This window comes from Helicoverpa zea, chromosome 5 (assembly GCF_022581195.2).
Source record: "Helicoverpa zea isolate HzStark_Cry1AcR chromosome 5, ilHelZeax1.1, whole genome shotgun sequence".
NCBI classification, from domain to species: Eukaryota; Metazoa; Arthropoda; class Insecta; order Lepidoptera; family Noctuidae; genus Helicoverpa; species Helicoverpa zea.
In genome coordinates, this window is record NC_061456.1 from 13,316,721 (window position 1) to 13,335,963 (window position 19,243).

General features: G+C 36.8%; 1 protein-coding gene across 1 annotated transcript; it reads right to left on the reverse strand.

The window, feature by feature from the left end:
* Positions 1-8,483: 8,483 nt before the first annotated feature.
* Positions 8,484-10,998, reverse strand: LOC124630467 (glycine-rich protein 3-like). The gene is made up of 2 exons (XM_047164388.1): positions 10,968-10,998; positions 8,484-9,957 (listed from the first exon to the last, which is right to left on the reverse strand). The coding sequence occupies exons 1-2, from the start codon at positions 10,977-10,979 to the stop codon at positions 9,637-9,639; spliced, it is 333 nt and encodes a 110-aa protein (XP_047020344.1). The 5' UTR covers positions 10,980-10,998; the 3' UTR covers positions 8,484-9,636.
* Positions 10,999-19,243: the final 8,245 nt, after the last annotated feature.

Sequence of the window (19,243 nt, forward strand, 5' to 3'; positions counted from 1 at the left end):
TCGCGGCGGCGAGCGGAGGAGCCGCAGGGACGGGAGCGGGGTAGCGGGGCGCACGAGGCGCGCACTGTGCCGACTCAGCATTCGGCGGTGACAGCGGCGATGGTGACAAAACTGCTGACGCGAAACTTGCACCCGATACATCGAGGCACGCTCCGCGCCGCATGTTTACGTTCGATGCACCCACAGGTGACCCAGTTACAGTCACCGATTTACGCAACTCGTTAAGTTCGCTGCGCAAATCGGCGACTGTAATTTGGGATGCATCTAACTTCTTCTGTACATCCGCAAGACTTGCCTTTAGAAAGACGATGTCTTTCAGCAGGCTCGTAACGTCGACGTGGTCGAAGGTGACGGGCGGAAGCTTATTCAGATCCTTGGCCACAAACGTCGGCACGTCGTCTGGATCGGTCTCCTTTAGCAGCGTGATGACATCTTGAATGCTCTTCTTTGTCCCGTCACGCCGTCGGGACACCATCTGGTCGCTCTTGTTGAGCAACCGGTACAGCAGCTGCTTTGCAGCAGCGACGTCATCCTCGCTGAAGTTCGTCGCGCAGATCTGGACAGCGGACACCTCGTCCATCACGTCCAGCTTCTGCTGCAGGAACGCCAGCAGCTCATTCGCCACGAGTTGTTCACTCATAGCGATTAAAAAACAACTAGCAACGGCTTGCGCCGCGCTAAATTCTAATTTGTAATAAACAAATATACGCGTCAGCAGCACGACTGCATCGATTCACAGCTAGTACGAGAAAAAAAAGACAATCCCCGGTTCTGTGCTAAACTATTGCTAACTATGGAGGAAAACTACTTGGGCCATTGTGATGGGATGTTAGTGGATGACAATGTTTTAGGTACATGTAAAAACGGCAGGTGGAGACTCGCCACCTCACTTACTGGGCCCCCGGGAACCAGTCACTGAATAGCAACAAGAGGGCAACAGGGACATGAGCGGCTGAAGGGTGAGGATAACTCGGCGGACTTTAAACGCAGATTACGCGCTCCCTGTGCTTACCATGAGGCACCTACCCTCCGAGCAAGGCTACTAATCCTGCTCTAGCGACGGCTCCACTCTGGACGGCCAAGCCAAGCCAGAGGCGTGAGACCTACCCCCGTCATGGTTCACTCCGACCGGCCGGAGATGGGGGACAGTATACACTCCCTGGAGAACTCAGTATACTTATATAGCCCCGCGGGGTCGCTACTCCCCGTCATCAGCCTCAGATGTCCTGCGGTACCTATATCTCATTATTATTGTCGTTATTATCTCAAGAGCCTTTGTCCCAATTATGTTAGGGTCGACTTCCAGTCACGATGCAACTGAGTACCAGTGTTTTACAAGGAGCGACTGCCTATCTGACCTCCACAACCCGGTTACCCGCTCAACCCAACACCCCTTGGTAAGACTTACTGGCTTCTGACTACCCATAACGACTGCCAAGAATGGAATGTTCAATGACAGTCGGAACCTACAGTTTAACATCCCCTCCAAATAACGGTCATTGGTATCCAAAATATACGTAGAAAGTACATACGAACTTAGAAAAGTTGCATTGGCAGGCACTTGCCAGACCTGGAATCAAAGACGCACGCTCATACTTAAGAGATTGGTTCTCTACCCACTAACCACCACGAATTCCACTAAGTCACCACGACTTTGTCATCTATTTAATGTTTTTTTACGTAATATTTTTGCCACACACAACTTAAATGCGGACTAATTAGAATCACTACTTTTATCCCTATGTTCACGTCTATTGCGACTATTCAGATCTTTGATTTTGCTGACCCCGTAGTCGCTGGCATAAGGGACAGGATCCGCGTACGAAGTCGCGGACAGAAGCTAGTATCGAATATATTTGGAAGTAGAGGTCGCTACCGTGACCTTTGCGGAAGCAAGGTCAACTGTTAGGCAAGGAGTCTGACAAAATTATAGTGTAAGAGCAAGTGCTCATTATGGTTGCATTGAATTCTGAATTGCTCTGTCTTATGTGTACCGAAGAATTTACACTTGAGGGCATTGAATACGGGTCAGTTTGCGTTTTCATATTAAAGGTTCAAAACATCATACCAAACGTGGTTTATGATTGTTGGTTGGTGATGATTTTTACTTTTTACGGATTTTGGCGATTTAAATTCCTAGTGAATTGAGTAACTTATGTATAATTATTCAATTGTACTCCAACACTAGTTTCTAATGTGAAGAATATCTTTGAATACCTTGGTAACGAATTTTTTTGTAGAATTTAGTAAAAATAATTCATATTAAGTTACTAGTTGACGAAAGTTAAAAGAAGTCATTAAAATCATAATACCTATCTGGTATACTAAATGGCCGAATATAAAAAAATACATTATCATAACCCACCTGAATTAAATGCAACTCAGTGTATTCTCCAAATATCATTAGCTTGTAATTTTAACAGATATCGGCTGAAGTGTTATGTTTTCTGTCAGTGCTTCTGAGAGCAATTGTTGACAATTACTTGAGATACCATTGACGCATCACTAAGTTCTTTAGTGTATGGATAACTAGCTGTTGACCTGGTTTCTCACGCTTCTATAGATTTAATATGAATGATTTTCAGCCGATCTCCTAAAAAGTAGGAAGTTTATCAATTCGGATGTCTGTATTTTTCTTTTTACGTACGACTAGCAATTTTCCCGCGGCTTCACCCGCGTCCTGTGAGAACCACTGAACGTACTTGGATAAAATATAGCCCTTATTACTCGGGAAGTGAAGCTTTCCAACAGTGAAAGAATTTTTGAAGTAAAAGCCTTAAAATGGCTAGATATTTTATATAAAAAATGTTTCTTTACAATGACGAGAAAGCAACGAATAATAAGTTTGATCAAACAAAAACCTATATATTTATCTACTGCTTTGTGTTATTCAAAATTGACTCGATATAATTTCCTACTTCGCTAAAAGCTACTTCAGCTATTTATGAAGATGACAGCATAACCTATTAATTTGGACAACTTATTAATTAACATCAAACTTCTTGTTTTACATAACAACCGGCGGAATTTAGTTTTGTTTTATTTACGGACTTGTTAGACATGTTTATTTTGATGTTTTACTAAATGTCTTCAAAATAAAACAAAGTTAAGTCTCATCAAGATAATATACCTTTTTCTAAAATAAAACCAACTTACCTAACAGTAGCAAGCAAAAAATTAAAGAAGATATAGAAATTGTCTCAATTTTACCATTTTGTTTTTTAAATCTTTTTTAAAAATAAATTACAAACTTATTTAAAATTATCAATGCGAAAGTGAATTTGTCTTTCTTTTCTAATTTCACGTCAAAACTACTGATAATTCAGTGAAGTACTTAAATTAAATGAAATGAAAAAAAAAACGGTACTCAGCTTAAGAAAGGACAACGTCTACTTTTCATGTGGGTGAAACTGCGGGGAATAACTAGTTTGCAAATATACGCTATATAATGACTGAAACTTCAATCAACGATAAGTATAGTTTTAATACCAAATGTTGATAGCCCTTTAGCAGTTACAGAAACCTCTTGCAAAATCTACATTTATGATTGGACAAAAACGATAAATCCAATCCCACCCAAAACAAAAATGTGAAAGACTGCCAAGTTCGATAATATGGGAATGCTTCGCCTATAAAAGAAGTGAGATCTGAATAAGTACCAAGTTCCATACACATACCTCAGTTAAAAATAGTTACTTTTTAATGATGTTACTTGGCAAGTTTTCATACACCGTTATAAACCTACTAAACGCAATGAATCAAGTATTTAATTTTTTATTAAAACTTGCCAAGTAACATCATTAAAAAGCAACTATTTTTAACTGAGGTATGTGTATGGAACTTGGTACTTATTCAGATCTCACTTCTTTTATAGGCGAAGCATTCCCATATTATCGAACTTGGCAGTCTTTCACATTTTTGTTTTGGGTGGGATTTCATTTATTTTTGTAAGGTTGTTTATTTTTATTTTTTCTTATGATGAAGTTAGTTAAAGAAATGTCTCATTTATACTATCTTTTAGATTTTTTTATATGCACTATGTTTCTTACAAAGAAATGAACTAGATTAAATAAATTGACTAGATTTACCAACTGACTGACATGACATGTTATCATATATTATGTTCGTGGATCAAAGTTACACATTCGTTATTTTCGAAAGTGATTCACACTTGGCCGTTTTCAGATTTTTACTTTACTTTGACTAAATACAAACCTTTGTACCATTCGAAGATATATTATATAAATATAGATAAAGGACGATGGGCGTTTTGGTACCCTGTCCAACAGTGTTGATTCTAGTACCATTGCGTAGGTCTTGGCAAGCCAAAAAATGTTTACTATGACGACTAGTCCCAATTCCTTGTCCATTTCGCGTGACATCGACTAATAGAATGTATAATGTTCATAAATCATCAACGTAGATGTAGTTCTTAAATCCAACTGTATTGAATAAAAACTGGTAAAGTAACAAAAAAACAAGAATTTGGCCTTCTTAGAATGTTTGCCTGCCCACTGCTTTAAAAAAAGTCTGTGTGCAAACCTTTGCAGTTCACGCAGAATATAGCTTATGTATTTGATGAAAGTCTTTCAGTATTTAGAATCAATTAATGTTTAATGATTATCGTGTTTTAATAACAGGTTTTTTTTTTATTTCATATAATATGTAGGTACATGGAAGCCAGTATGTTTAAAGATAGTATGTAACTAAAATGATTAGTTGTGTTTTCAGAAATGTTTTGAACTTTTGTCAAATCAGATGACGATTGTGTTTCCGTAGTATGACTCCATAGACTATTACAACCTTTAGATTATAATAGAGTGTATCTCAAATAATTTAAGATGTCTATTAACTTTTTTTTTTTTTTATCGACGTAAAATCATCAAATGACCCCTCCCGCTGTGGGTTAGCAGCGGTGAGGGAGTGTCAGACTCTTACTGACTAAAATCGTCGTGTTCCGTCATAGGCCTTTTATGTACCAGGGCCGCGGTATCTCTTTCGAACAACCCGCAGCCCCGGCAGGCCTTGGCCCTGCTGGGCCCCGCTGGGGAGATGTCTATTAACTGAGTTTAAAATTATTATACTGACGACATATGCCTCTTAATGAATTTGCATATATGGATGACATACTTGTTTCTATGTCGATTTAATTTTTATCGTTACTCGGATCGGACAGCTAATTGAGGCAAGCCCCATAGTTTTTATTATTGTTCACGTAAATACCTTTCTAATGATATATCATACGTTACTGTTGGAGCGGGTACCAAATCCCATACAAAGTGCCCATTGTCCTTTAGTAGTTTTAGTTCCTTAGGGGTATAAATTTACACCGGGTATAAAACACCTTCATTATTTTGAAACCGACTCACACTTGGCCATTTTCAGATTTTTCCCTTTACCTTGACATAAAGACCTACCTCCATGCCAAATTTCAAGTCAATACGACCATTGGAAGTGGTCTAGGTTTTTGATGAGTGAGTCAGTGAATCAGTCAGTCAGTGAGTGTATAGTAAAAATAGCTATTTTCTGACGTCAATATCTCAAGACCTACAATAGGTATATTAATGAAATTTTGTATTTTAGATAAGTGAGGGGGTCTCAACAGATACTAGAAATTTGATATGCATAAATAAAATAGATTTTGAGTTACAGTGGGGTCGAATTTGGCCCGAAATGGTTCGTGTAATATAACCCACGGCCGGTGTGTCGCTTTTTTTGCTCGAACTTGGCGGACACACTGCCGTGTGTCTAGATATCATGTGGTATGTATGAAAGTCTCACTTCATACAAAGGTCATATGAAATCAAGTTTTTGTCAAACTAAATATCATATCATGCAATATTTCAAACTGATGAAGAATCTGATAAATCCTTACTAAAAATTATCAATATGAATTCGTACGTAACACTGAAAATATTCTAACACTGAAAATATTCAAATTTGTTCCTACTGAGATTTGCATATTTTCAGTGTTAGATGTTCCAGTTCCATTTACTTTACAATTAGAACACGGTTAAACTGCTATCGGTTTTTTTATTTCTAGCAGTAATGTATTTTTGAAGCAATTAGAAATAGGTACTAGAAATCTTAGTTCCATTTCAATACACATATTTTTAAATATAAGTCTTTAGTTAAATATCTTTAAATTTCATTTCATTTCATAAGTTATTCTTGTTTTATTAGAAGCTATATAGGTACATATTTTATTTATTTTTATTGATGTAGATCAAAAAAGCACCGAAACAGAAACAATAAATTGTAATGTTAATGTGGACTAGTTCAACTAGTTAACCTTTATATGATTTATTAGTCTGCCCATCACCCGATTATAATGAAGCTATAAATGTAGTCAAACTGTTTGTAAACTATACTATTTCGAATTAGGTACCTTTTAGGTATCACTTAGAAGAAGGCATAATAATAACACTAGTCAACAGCATTTTCGTTTCCAAGGTGAAACATATAAATTTTTGCAGATTATCTATCACAGAATCGAAATCTAGAACACAGGACTGCTCTAGCAGTTCTAGTTTTGGAGAAAAACCAATCTGAAAATGCCTAAAAACGACATATGTCGGGCATGTCACCATCCGGGTGAGTCTATCAGACATATTATATCTGGTTGTTCTCGTTTGACTAACGGTGAATATTTGCACAGGCAAAACCAAGTGGCCAAGATCATCCACCAGCAGCTTGCTCTGCAATACAAACTTGTAGATCTTGAGGTACCGTACTACAGGTATGCGCCCGACCCAGTTCTCGAAAAGGACCATATCACGTTGTACTGGGATCGATCTATCATCACTGACAGGACTATTGCAGCCAATAAGCCTGATATAGTGGTGATAGATCGAATTAGCGCGCCGCGCGATGATAGTCGATGTCGCCGTGTCTCGTGAAAGCTGAGAAAGAGAAACAAATAAAATATCTTGACTTAGCGCACGAGGTTGTCGCCATGTGGGATGTCGACACGGCTGTTATTGTGCCGATTGTCATTACGGCCAATGGTCTAATAGCCAAGAGCCTCGAACACCTCAGGAGGCTCTCGTTGGGCCGCTGGATCAAGGGATTGATTCAGAAGGCAGAACTCCTTGATACGGCGCGTATTGTGAGGAGGTTTCTGTCTCTGGGACCCTAACCATCGGTACCTTGGACCCTGTGCCCGATATCGGTGGCCATCTATTTTTTTTATATTTTTAAATGTTTTTTTTTATTTTTTTTTATAATCTAATATTTAAAAATATAAATGATATGTTGAAAGATAAATAAATGCACTACCATTAATTAAATAAGTAATTTAATTTATGTGGTTAACGCGGCTCCACGTGCGTCCTTAGGGAATTACTTCTCATAAGAGGATAAAAAGTCTTCCTCAATAAAAGGGCTGTCTGGCCCTGAAATGTTTTTCAAATTGGATCAGTAATTCCTGAGATTAAAGAGTTGAGGCAGACTCTACAGCTTTATAATATTAGTATAAAAGTATAGATAGCGCCCCCTATCTATTCTATTCTGCAACTAGAATATCTCATACAATACAAACATACAACCTTAAAGAGCAAGCCTTACAAGATATCTTCCAAGACAACGAATTCGAGGATTTTCTCACAAACGTGTTCATGCGCAAGCTTCTAGTTCTAACTGTTAACGCTAGATGGCGTTTTATAAAATATGTGAATCATGCTTTTCCTATAGAAAAGATTTCAACGAGCTCATGTTCGTTTGTGTTTTTATTTCTTTTTGAAATATTTATGATGCTGCTTGTCCTATTTCATTTATCATTATTCACTATCGTCTTAGGCTTTTATACATTGTTGGATATTATGATCTCTTACAATGCGTAACATATTGCAGAGTTAGAATTTTTTTACAATATTTTGGAAATGAGGAAAGAATTATCTTTCAAAAATCTAAAATTCAAAATTCAGTTTGAAAACATCTAATTCTGTCCAAATAATATAACATTTATATTGTGTTTGCGTTACATCAGCGTTATCAGGTTGTTTTGTAATTCAAATTTAAGGACAGAATTTTTATCCCTATCGCGCTGTTAAAAAGAAAATACCAACTTGTTTACCAAATAACGGAATTCTAATTTCGTTCCAAATTATGGTAAAAACCAATGCCATGGGTTTCTCCCATAAATCGATATCATGAACTAGTAACAATAATACTGAAAATCACGAATATGATGTAGGCAATACCCAGGCTTGCTACTTAGGCTTGCGATACATGATTTTCTAACTTTGTTTTATGTGTAAGCGTTTTTTTCCGATCTTTGAACAATTGAAAGTTAAAATAGTAAAAAAATCTAGATGTATTTTTGGCCATAGTAATTTAAAACCAGCTTTCAGTAAAAATATTACTGTATCAAAATATTTCGCCCATTTAAGAACTACGGTATTACAGACAGGCAGAAAGAAGCAAGAAGGGGGACCCCCTTCTTGCTTGGAAGCGAGGGATGAAATAACATATTAAACTTCACAAGAAAACAATATAAATTCATTCAATCATAATTTAATAAATAAACTGTATATTTTATCACTATTTTTACATTATACATTGTTACAATTTACTTAAGGCAGTGGTACAATTCACTTATTACATTTACTTTTATGTACATTCGTGAATTTTATTAACATGTGAAAGAGTTTATACAAAAACCAATCAATAAATACTGAATTTTCCGAATGATAATAACCGAATACATCCTGGGAGGAAAATAGCCCATGGCCCTTCTCAGGCTCTAGAATATCTTTGTGCCAAGTTCAATTTAAATTGCTTCAATAGTTGTGTAGTAAAAGCCCGTCAGACATACAGATAGACAGACTTTTGCATTTATAATATTAGTAAATATTGTAGTACAAAGTATACGATGAACTCACAATATCAATTCACCGATTGATTTCTAAAAATATATCACAATCTAAGTACAATTCCTTCCATGTAGGTCGATACAATAATTTGCAAACAATATAAAAAAAACGGTAAAATGCCAAAACAATTCTGTTACCATACGAATAATCCCATAACACACCATAGGAATACACAAATAGAGTAACTGTATACAAACTATGTGTGTATATATTTCTGAATATATGTACATATAAATATGTAGGTCTACAAGTCACGCACACATGTACATATCCAAAAACATGAATGAAATGTCCAGATAGTATCAGTTTTTTGGCTTTATGCTAAATGTGATCTTTTGGATTAGTAGATAAAGTATAAAATTGATTGATACTTAGTCTGTATTACAGACTCCGTATCTTTATAGGTATCCTTTTATATTTTTTATGTCTATAAAATTCACAAAATGTTTAACGTCATAAATCTATCTTAATTAAATATTATACATTTTTACCGGCAAGTAATGAGATTGCCCACACATGATATCACATGGTAGGTTACAAAATATTTTTTCCATCAAAAACAAAAAACTATAATAAATCAGAATGTAGTATAAAAAATCGTGTGGGTTATATCAGTAGACATAAAATGTACTACATATTTTTATATTTTCATCTGAAACTAACCTACCAATCTCTTCACAAAAAACTAAATTATTTACTCGCAGAATCCGAACGTCGAAACTTATAAATTAATACTGGCATTATCATCGTTCATCATCATCATTTACCACCATCCGTAGCCACCGTACCCACCGTAACCGTGGCCGTAGTACCCACCGTAGGGCCAGTACCCGTAACCGAAGCTAGGGTACCCCCACCCGTAACCGTAATGGGGGTAACCGCCGTAATGGCCCCCGTAATGGCCGTAACCTCCCCAGTGACCGCCCCAATGCGAGGCTGCGGTTTTGAGATCTTCCTTGTCATCGGCTGGGGCTATGTCATCCTTCCCTGCTTCTTCTTTGAGGATGTCCACTGGTTTTTCTTCGGCGGGAGCTGCGTGGGTTAGTGCTAGGAGAAGCAGGATGGCGGCGCTGATGAGGGCGATCTGGAAATGAGGGTCGATTTAAGTAAACTTGAAATAATAAGCGTAAGGGGTAAAGATATTCAAAGTCAACTGAGAAAGTTCCGCTAGTGGAAAAAGCAACAAAATTATCTAAACGTTATTAACTGAGACTTTTGTGAAAAATTAACGAGGTACCTAGTGAAACAATTACGATTCCTTGAAAGGGAAATGCGTTGTTTGAATTGCTTATCTTTTTAACAAATTCCATAATAATATAACTCGATTGTGTGTATCACTAAAGATGCCTATATTATCATCATACACTTCTCCACTCACTACCGAATAATTCGACCACTCTTAGATACTCAACAAAACAGTAAATCACTGTAAAACAATGCAACTGAAAGTAAATACAATACATTACGTCTCATTACCTACCAAACAGTACATAATACGTTTGTCCCTACGACAATGTACAAAACGTCTGTATATCTCACGATCTATTGTATAGCTCTTCCCACGGATATAGTGGTATATACTTAGTGTTCCTAACTATGTAGCTAATTAAAGGCTTATACTAATTGGCTCTTTATATTTTCTTGATTAAAATTAGTATGTATTGACTAAAAGGCAATTTAAATTGATTCACCATTATCAAAACATTTTATGATATCACAAAGTAAACACCACTATTAATTAATCTGTAGACAGCCCTATTCCAAATTCACTTCAAAACCTTAGGGGTTTATCAAAATTCTTGAAGTATTAAAAATTGCTCAAGTACCTAAACTTGAAAACTACTTTAAAACTTCCTTATTTAAAATTCAATCTCCAAAATGAAAACCTGAAATATCTAAAGCCCTAAGCCATCTACCCAAAACTCACTAACCACATTATTCACCCCACAACAAGCCACCAATTAAAATAAAACTTAAAAACCAAATTGACCCTGAAAAATTCCACATTATTGGATTTTGTTTTTTTTTTGGTATTTTTGAGGGGTTACGTTGTTTGATATTTTCACTTAACCACTTAAAAATCTATCCACTTACTTTGCAAGCCATGATGTCTGGAAGTGGTTGACTCAACACTGACACTACTTCGCCCTACGCGTCGTTATATATCCACCAGCCGTCCTAACTACACGGATGGTCGGCCACACGTCTATTGTACTGCCAATGACCTTAACTTTGGGATTTTTAATTGACAGTTTTGTGTCCTATATTTTGAAGAAAAGTTGAACCTGTATAACAGTTAATATCGTCATAAACCAGGCCTCTTAATTAATTATTCAAAACATTTCTGATAATCTGGTTAAAGGAGGTTAGTTGGCTATATTTTGATGTCAAAGGATTAATGTTAATTTATTTACTTTTAGAGACTTTTTTGACAAAACGATCTCTACCAATCACAGTGTTATTTATACCATAAAACACACACACATTTTAGTGACAGTTAAACGCACTTCTATGAATTGAAACCCCTAGACAGAGTAATAATGGGTACATTTTCCCAAAGTCCGTCATAAAATAAAATAGCTTATGAATCATCTCTTAATTACCTGTCAACGCATCTTCCAAAGAACTCAATACTTAAAATAGCACAGGATAACACCTGGTCTTCAGACCGTATTGTGGTTGAACTAGAGAAACAGGTCAGACCCGTTAATTTATTTCGATCTGCCTTAAAAATAGCTGCAATTCCTTTACGAATGCAACTTCAGTGGATACTCATTGATGAGGGGATTTAATTAATTGTGTTATAGGTTTAATATTATACTTAGAAAGCGTATTACATTATTTATATCTCACCATTATTAGCTTATTTACATCTTGACGTAGGTCAAGATTGAGCGCGTCGTGACAACAAACTTGACTTTCTATAAAGTTGTAAACTTGTTGACAAAAACGCGTTAATTTGGGAAAACCCTATATGTTGATGACCATAGTTTAGAGCATATATTATATTTTTTTGTAGAAGTGTATCAACTACATTCATGCCTTTACATTTACTTTCTGAACTTCTATACATTCACAGCCCTACAATTCATAATATTAATTTCATCTGTTTGCAAATATAGGAACCTCAATTTCGCTTGCTACTGCCAATGTTGAAAAGACCTCAATACGTTTTCTTGTTAGCTTACCTTAAGGCATTCTTTGGCGCAATTAAGATCTGACACTCTAGAAATTTTCTAGAAACCTGCATTTACTGGCCTAGAGAAAAGGACCTTAGTTTCCATTCCACTGTGAAGTCAATTACCACCTCAAACATTTTGTAAACAGAAAGTATAAGGGCTTATGTAAATGACTTGTGTGTCTTCATTAGTTTTATTGATGTGTAATTTCTGCTTTAATTGCAAATTCCTGCTAAATGAGCCCAGTTTCTTGTAAAAAATAGACTAAATTATAATTTGGATTTTAATTCATTTATTTTATTCAACGGATAAAATAAGGAATGCCAAGGAATGCCAAGGAATGCCTAAGGAATGCCAACTATGTTCCATTGTCTTATAATCTGGTAGGTAAATATTGCCTATCCAGAAAAAGGAAAGAAGCAATGGGTCCCCAGCCCCAAGAAAATAAGTACCTAAAGTATAATCATTGCATTTTTTACCTAACATTTTATTCATAGTAACCAGCTCCAAAGGAAATCTCATTTCATAAAAAGCGTGTAATCATAAAACGACGTGAAGGATCTAATGAAACGCGCAGTGCGTTAAATTACTATTTATTTAGGTAGCAGTAGGTAAACAAAAAAAATAGGAAATTAAATTACATGCTAATTTATTTGGAAGTAGCTTCTATCAGTCAATCAACTCGGTTTGTGTTATTTCGTGCTTGAGATCATCTGACTAGCCTTTTCCATACTGTACTTATACCAGTGTATTATAAAAGGCAACTGCCTACCTGGCCTCCTGAACCCAGTCAGCAGGGCATCCTTGACCGGATGTCAGACTTTCTGGCTGCTCACTAAGCGTAGCGACTGCCAAAGGTGTTCAAATGACAGCCTGCCCCATAAAATATTACCTAATTACGGAGACAAATTAACGCCTTCACGATAAGGTCGAGAATAATAAAACAAACGAAAATATTCCGGCTACTTTGTTTTCCGGAAAATACTTTAAAAACATCAGTTCCAAAAACACATCACTAGCCATTATATCTTTCCTATAGGTACAAGCATTACAATTTAATAGTTTCTTCACTACATTAAAAGTATGGCATGTATCAATATATCCGGACCTTTAACGATTACCAAATAAATGTAACATGATTTTGGCCCAACACAGACCTTAAAATTAAAAACTTCACACGAAAATATAAGACCTTGATAATAATAATTTCCACTAATAAGATTCGCATTGTCGTGCCTCTAATGAGAGGGTAGGAAATACAGCAATTAGTTAGAAGTAGGACTGGTATAACGCTGTATTTCGACATGTGAGGAAGTTCGTGAAAATAAGTCGTAAGCGGAAGCGATTTTGGTACAACAAGCTTTAAGATTTTATGCTGTTCACATATCTGTTAAATGCATATTTGATCAACGTCCTATCTTTTATTTATATTTTATTGTATCTCTGTTGGTTCCAGAAATAACTCTAAAAGCTGCCCCGATGTACCTACTTACGCATCCTATTACATAACGTCTCAAAAATTGCGCCAATCATCCTGATGTTGATGAATCACGCACATATTTTTTATCCAAACAGAGATATTTTATATCGTTACTTCTTTACTTTCCCTGATCTTATTTACCGCTTCAATCATTTACCTACTAATCTCTCCGCTACGGCTTGCTTCTCGGGCCACACACCCAAACGGACATTGTCACCATCGAAGTAGCCCCGTCCTTCCTTCCGCAGGCAGAGGTCGCCGCCATTATGCCTATCCATCATTGAAACCTTCACTACTTATATCAGTGGTTCTTAACCGGTGGTCCGCGGACCACTGGTGGTCCCTGGAGGCATTCCAAGTGGTCCGCGAAGCTTGGCTTCGCGAAGTTGCTATACGTTATCTAACTTAATTTTTATCGACTTATAATTGCGAGCGGGGGTTTTGGCATGGACGTATATCGGGTGTGTCGTACTTAGTCCCCCCCATTCATGAAAATGTATGTTTGGGCTACATTTTACGTAATTTTGGTTTTGAGTCTTAAAAAATAATTAAAATTTCGCGCTCGCTTCGCTCGCGTATTCAGAAACGGTATGCCCTTATTTTGGCATTTGTCAACTAACAAAAAGTTAAGTACGTTTGGCCTAAATTTTACGTAATATTTGGTTAAAGTCCGATAAAATTTCGCGCTCGCCTCGCTCGCGTATTCAGAAACTATATTATGGCCCTTATTTTTGCATTTGTCAACAAACAAAACGTTAAGTATGTTTGGGCTAAATTTTACGTAATATTTGGTTTAAGTCCGATAAAATTTCGCGCTCGCTTCGCTCGCGTATTCAGAAACTCTATTATGGCCCTTTTTTTGCATTTGTCAACAAACAAAACGTTAAGTATGTTTGGGCTAAATTTTACGTAATATTTGGTTTAAGTACGATAAAAAACTACATACGCAAGTTTTTCTTTATTTGCATTTACTTACCTACACAACTGCCGACATGCGTTTAGCTTTGAGTAGAACTGACCCAAAAATTCAGATGTTTTTTGATAAATAATAAACAAATGAGTGCTAATTTAGGTAAACCGATGAGGTGGTCCCCGGCACGACAAACTTTAGTTAAAGTGGTCCCTCATGTCAAAAAGGTTAAGAACCATTGACTTATATAAATGTGTACTTATTGACTATATACTGCTTATTTTTGAAAACTCTAAGACGGCCGTTGGACTCGATGTCAAAAGAAAATACACATACTTACTTTCGGTTAAAGAATTAGGGCAGGCTTCATGGGCGTAGCGAGGTACGGGCAGGGAGGGGCAGCTGCCCCCCCCTGAGCGGGATGCGGGTCGAGCGAGCGAGAGCCGCGAGACGCGAGGCATTAGACATGGGCAAAATGTGTCATTGAAAAGAAAAGATAGATATGCATCTTTCAATCACTGGGATATGAATCACTCTTTCATATCTTTATATCAGTAGCTCAGTATAACTCAGTAGCTCGTTTAAACTCGAAACTCGTGTGCGGCTCACTCATTCAAATAGATCATTCAGATATAGTGATAGGTTGGTTGTTTGCATCTTTCTGATATATTGAGCGGTTGCGATTTAACAACTTTTTTCTAATTAAAAAATATACTATTCTTATGACTGTAGGTACAACCTACTTCTTTTATATTAATTAGTTCAATGAATAGTCAATCGCAATCTAGTATTGAGTATAAGCATTAGTTTAGTAAGTATTAGAAAATAAAAATGGAAATAGCCTTCTGATTTCCCTTCATACTTTACACAGGCTTAGGCTTAGGACTGTCTACCTACGTAATTATTTACGTGAAAATTAAATTTTAGTTCAAAATGTGTATTTCGAGTCAAAACATGTTTGTTCGGTTGACAAGATTATAATACCGAAATATTCACTAAGGACAAACAATTATAAGCCTTATGCGTCAGCAATAGAGTTAATAACTTATCAACTTATATATACCCTTGTTTTTGCATTTGTCAACAAACAAAAAGTTAAGTACGCCGATAAAAATTTCATGCTCGCTTCGCTCGCGTATTCAGAAACTAAGTATATGCCCTTGTTTTTGCATTTGTCAACAAACAAAAAGTTAAGTACGTTTGGGCTAAATTTTACGTAATATTTGGTTTAAGTCCGATAAAAATTTCGCGCTCGCTTCGCTCGCGTATTCAAAAACTATATGCCCTTAATTTTGGCTTTTATCCTGTGTGAGATTGTTTATTTTCTGTACCTGAAAATATAAACCTCTCAAATTAAGAGATTAACAAGTTTGAGATTAACGGCTCAAGATACAAAAAATCGGAGATTGACTGCTGCCCCACCCTGAGCCCAAAGCTGGCTACGCCCATGGCAGGCTTTCTGTATTTTTTGGTGGCTAGACATTACTACTGTCGTTGATAAAGGAAATTTAAATTACTTTAGATAGAAACATTGACTCTTGAAAAGCTCTTAATTTTCTTAATCACCCCTATGTTTTGAAATCTAAATGAAATAAGAATAAAGCTAGCCTCACTTTTAAACTTCATTCTTTTTCTCAGCCCCGCAAAAGTACAATTAAAAAGGCTGATTATGATGGCATATATACCTGCATAAAAATGCATTCAATTACGTAACACGAGCATTTTCCTCGTAACGCACATGGCAACAGCATTAGGTCACATCCGTGAGCTGAACAGTTACATACGACACAAGTTCATCAAACGTATCGCCGTCAGAGATAGTCGCTGCCAATACTCAGCTTGCTCACTGAATATGCTATCAGATGACGCACGAACAAGTTTATGGTCAATGGCTGCAGTTCTGTAGAAAATAATAATCATAATATTTGCATTGATATTGTTGCATACAATACATGGTATTTAAATATGTATCTTAATTCATTTGGGATCTGCGCAAACCGTGTTCTTTTCTTTCTATCCCCCCAAAGGGGTGTTATAAGTTTGACAGCTATACATACGTATCTGTCTATGGCTAGCTCCACTCCGAAATTCTTGGTATATGGCACCCTAGTATAGGGCCTTGGCCTTGGTGTAGGCTGAATCGATTTGAATTTAAATCCTAATTCAAATCACTAAAAAAAGTCAAGGCTAGCTTTGAGGGGAAGTTAGTTTAACTTAACACAAATTTCCAGTTTTGTCGTAATCCAGCAAAAAACCTAAACAATAGTTACCTACTAAACCACAAAATCTAGCCCAAATCCAGAACACTATTGTTTTGCAAATGTTACATAACGGGAACCAATCGGTGCATCGATTGCGTCCGTATTGTGAGCCTCTCCGAAACTAATATGTATTATAACACATTTGCCAAATACGTCACAGAGATACAAAATACCTTAGCTTGGTATATGTGTAAGGCATACGAAATGAGTTAGGACGTTTTTAATTCAGTAAAAACCAATGCTTTGATGTCTGCGAGTGAAGAAAAAAAAAGTATGTAAGGGGTACCCATATCGTGACTGTTATAACAGACAGGACATTGTCATTTTAGAAAATGGGTTTTGAATCAAACTTGGTAGTAATTAGCTTGAATTCGATTAAAAGAATCCGGGTTTGGGGGTTTTCTACCTTCATCACACGTACAAGGCCTCTGCCTCGAATTTTGCGGGGCGGCAGCGGCGGCGGCGCGGGCGGTCACCGCTTGACTGGAGTGCACCGCTCGTTGCCCGCTCCCGCGCCGCTGTATTCGAGGGCCGGTCCATTTGATTAATACGTGTAAGATCCTGCCGCTCCCGCGCCGCCGCCGTTGCCGCCCCGCTGCCCGCAAAATTCGAGGCCGAGGCCTAAACGCCGAAAGCATGGGAAAAGAACGTCGTTTGGCATATTCTATTTGTACCACGAGTCTTGTTTCTAACGGCCACCTAAGACACAAAAAATTTTACTGTCTTCAAAAGACATTGCCCTAAAAAGGCCAAATGTCCACTTTAAATACAAATTATGTACCTACATGCAAAATACTACCTTTTATCGCCATTTCCATCTACCATTCAACACAAAAATATTATCTTTAGCTCCAGCGATAATATCAAGACTTTCAACTTAATCATACAAGTCACATATACATCAAAATTCGCGCCAAAACGCCATACAATGTAATGACGTCACAAGACATTCATTGATACTACACTTGATATGCAGGGCAGGATCTCGTCTTAATGGAATGCGTTTTTTTACTGTGAGAAGATAGTTCTGGTGGTAATCGTTGAGCGGATGTGTTCTATATAAGGATGGTCTATCTAGACACCTGTGTAACGGGATATTTGGAGACAAATTAATAAAGCCTTAAGTTTCAATTTTCAAAGACTGATGCATCATCAACATCTGTAAAAGTCTCGAAGTAAGAAAAAACGTAATATTTGAATGAATAAAATGAGACTAAGAAGTCATGTAGACATTAAAAAAACTTATATTTAACACGCAAAAAACTTACAGCAGAAGTCGGAAATAATCTTAAAAGACTAGCAACACATATGTCTATCCTGCAAGGTTTTGGATAAAATTCAGATAATTTTTACCTATAGTCTTGTATCCCGGACATTTCTTGCAAACCGCTACATTTATATAATGAAACAATTACTACTCATCACAGGCAAGTCTTGATTGCTCGACTTATTTGTAAACAGACACTGCCCAGCCCATACATCTTCTTGTCCATTAGCCACAAATGTCGACCATTAATGTGTGTGACAAAAATAAAGAGTTTGAAGATGGTTCGGATTTATTTTGGAGACAGGTTAAATTGTATTCATTTTATAAAGCAGAAAAGTTTACAGGTTCGGCTAGCAAAACTCGGTAATCTCAGGAACTAAAGAATATTGGTCTTCCAAGAAGTAAAGGCCTTGTTGTGTTAGAAATGATATCCCATTTGAGGACGGGGGTGAAACCGCATAATCAGTTACTAGGTAAATAAATCTGATCTTGTCTATCAATTCAATCAAGATGTTGTGAGTTCCTCCATCTTCATCCACACATTGGCGGTACTTCTTCACAGAGCCCAATATAAAAAGTAGGTACTATTGTAAATACTGTCTGAGACAATCAATGGATGGCCATGTCTGATCGTGAATCGAAACCGTCAGTCATCGTCAATTGTTTTGCTTTGGCCGCGAAATTGCTTATGTCACACTGACAGTCTGGTTCATGGTTCATTTTGTTGGTATTGTTTTTATAGGCATTAATTGCTTCTTATTATTGACCTATCGCATAGGAGCTTGGAGTCTGGTAGTAGACGGTATCGCCTCTGCGTGAGAGGGTAAGATTGCAGTCGATGTTGACAAGGAATCGAAAATTCTAACATTCCCAAGTTTGATTCATACTAGCTTATAATTTTGCAGCCTTTATTACGGCGTTTTACGGCTAACTAATGTTTACTTAAGTAATTGTGACATTGTCGAATAATCGACTTCGAATCTGCTTTGAAAGCCAGGACAGCAACAATTAGAATTATGGGAGTTCTTGGTATAAAAATATGCGCTTTTTACTTAACTTGACAAAACTTAGCATTCTTATTGCCAATTGAATTTTTTGCAAAATTGTCGCCAGGCTAGCTTGAAGATCCTTTTAAGGTAAAACGTAAAACAGTAGATCTAACAAAGCCATTTCTCAGTATTGACTCTATAAATACCCTGGAATATTGCCAGGATTGGTTTCCCACATTTGTGGTTTTAGTGAATTTTCTGCTGCAGCAATATTGCTTGCAAAT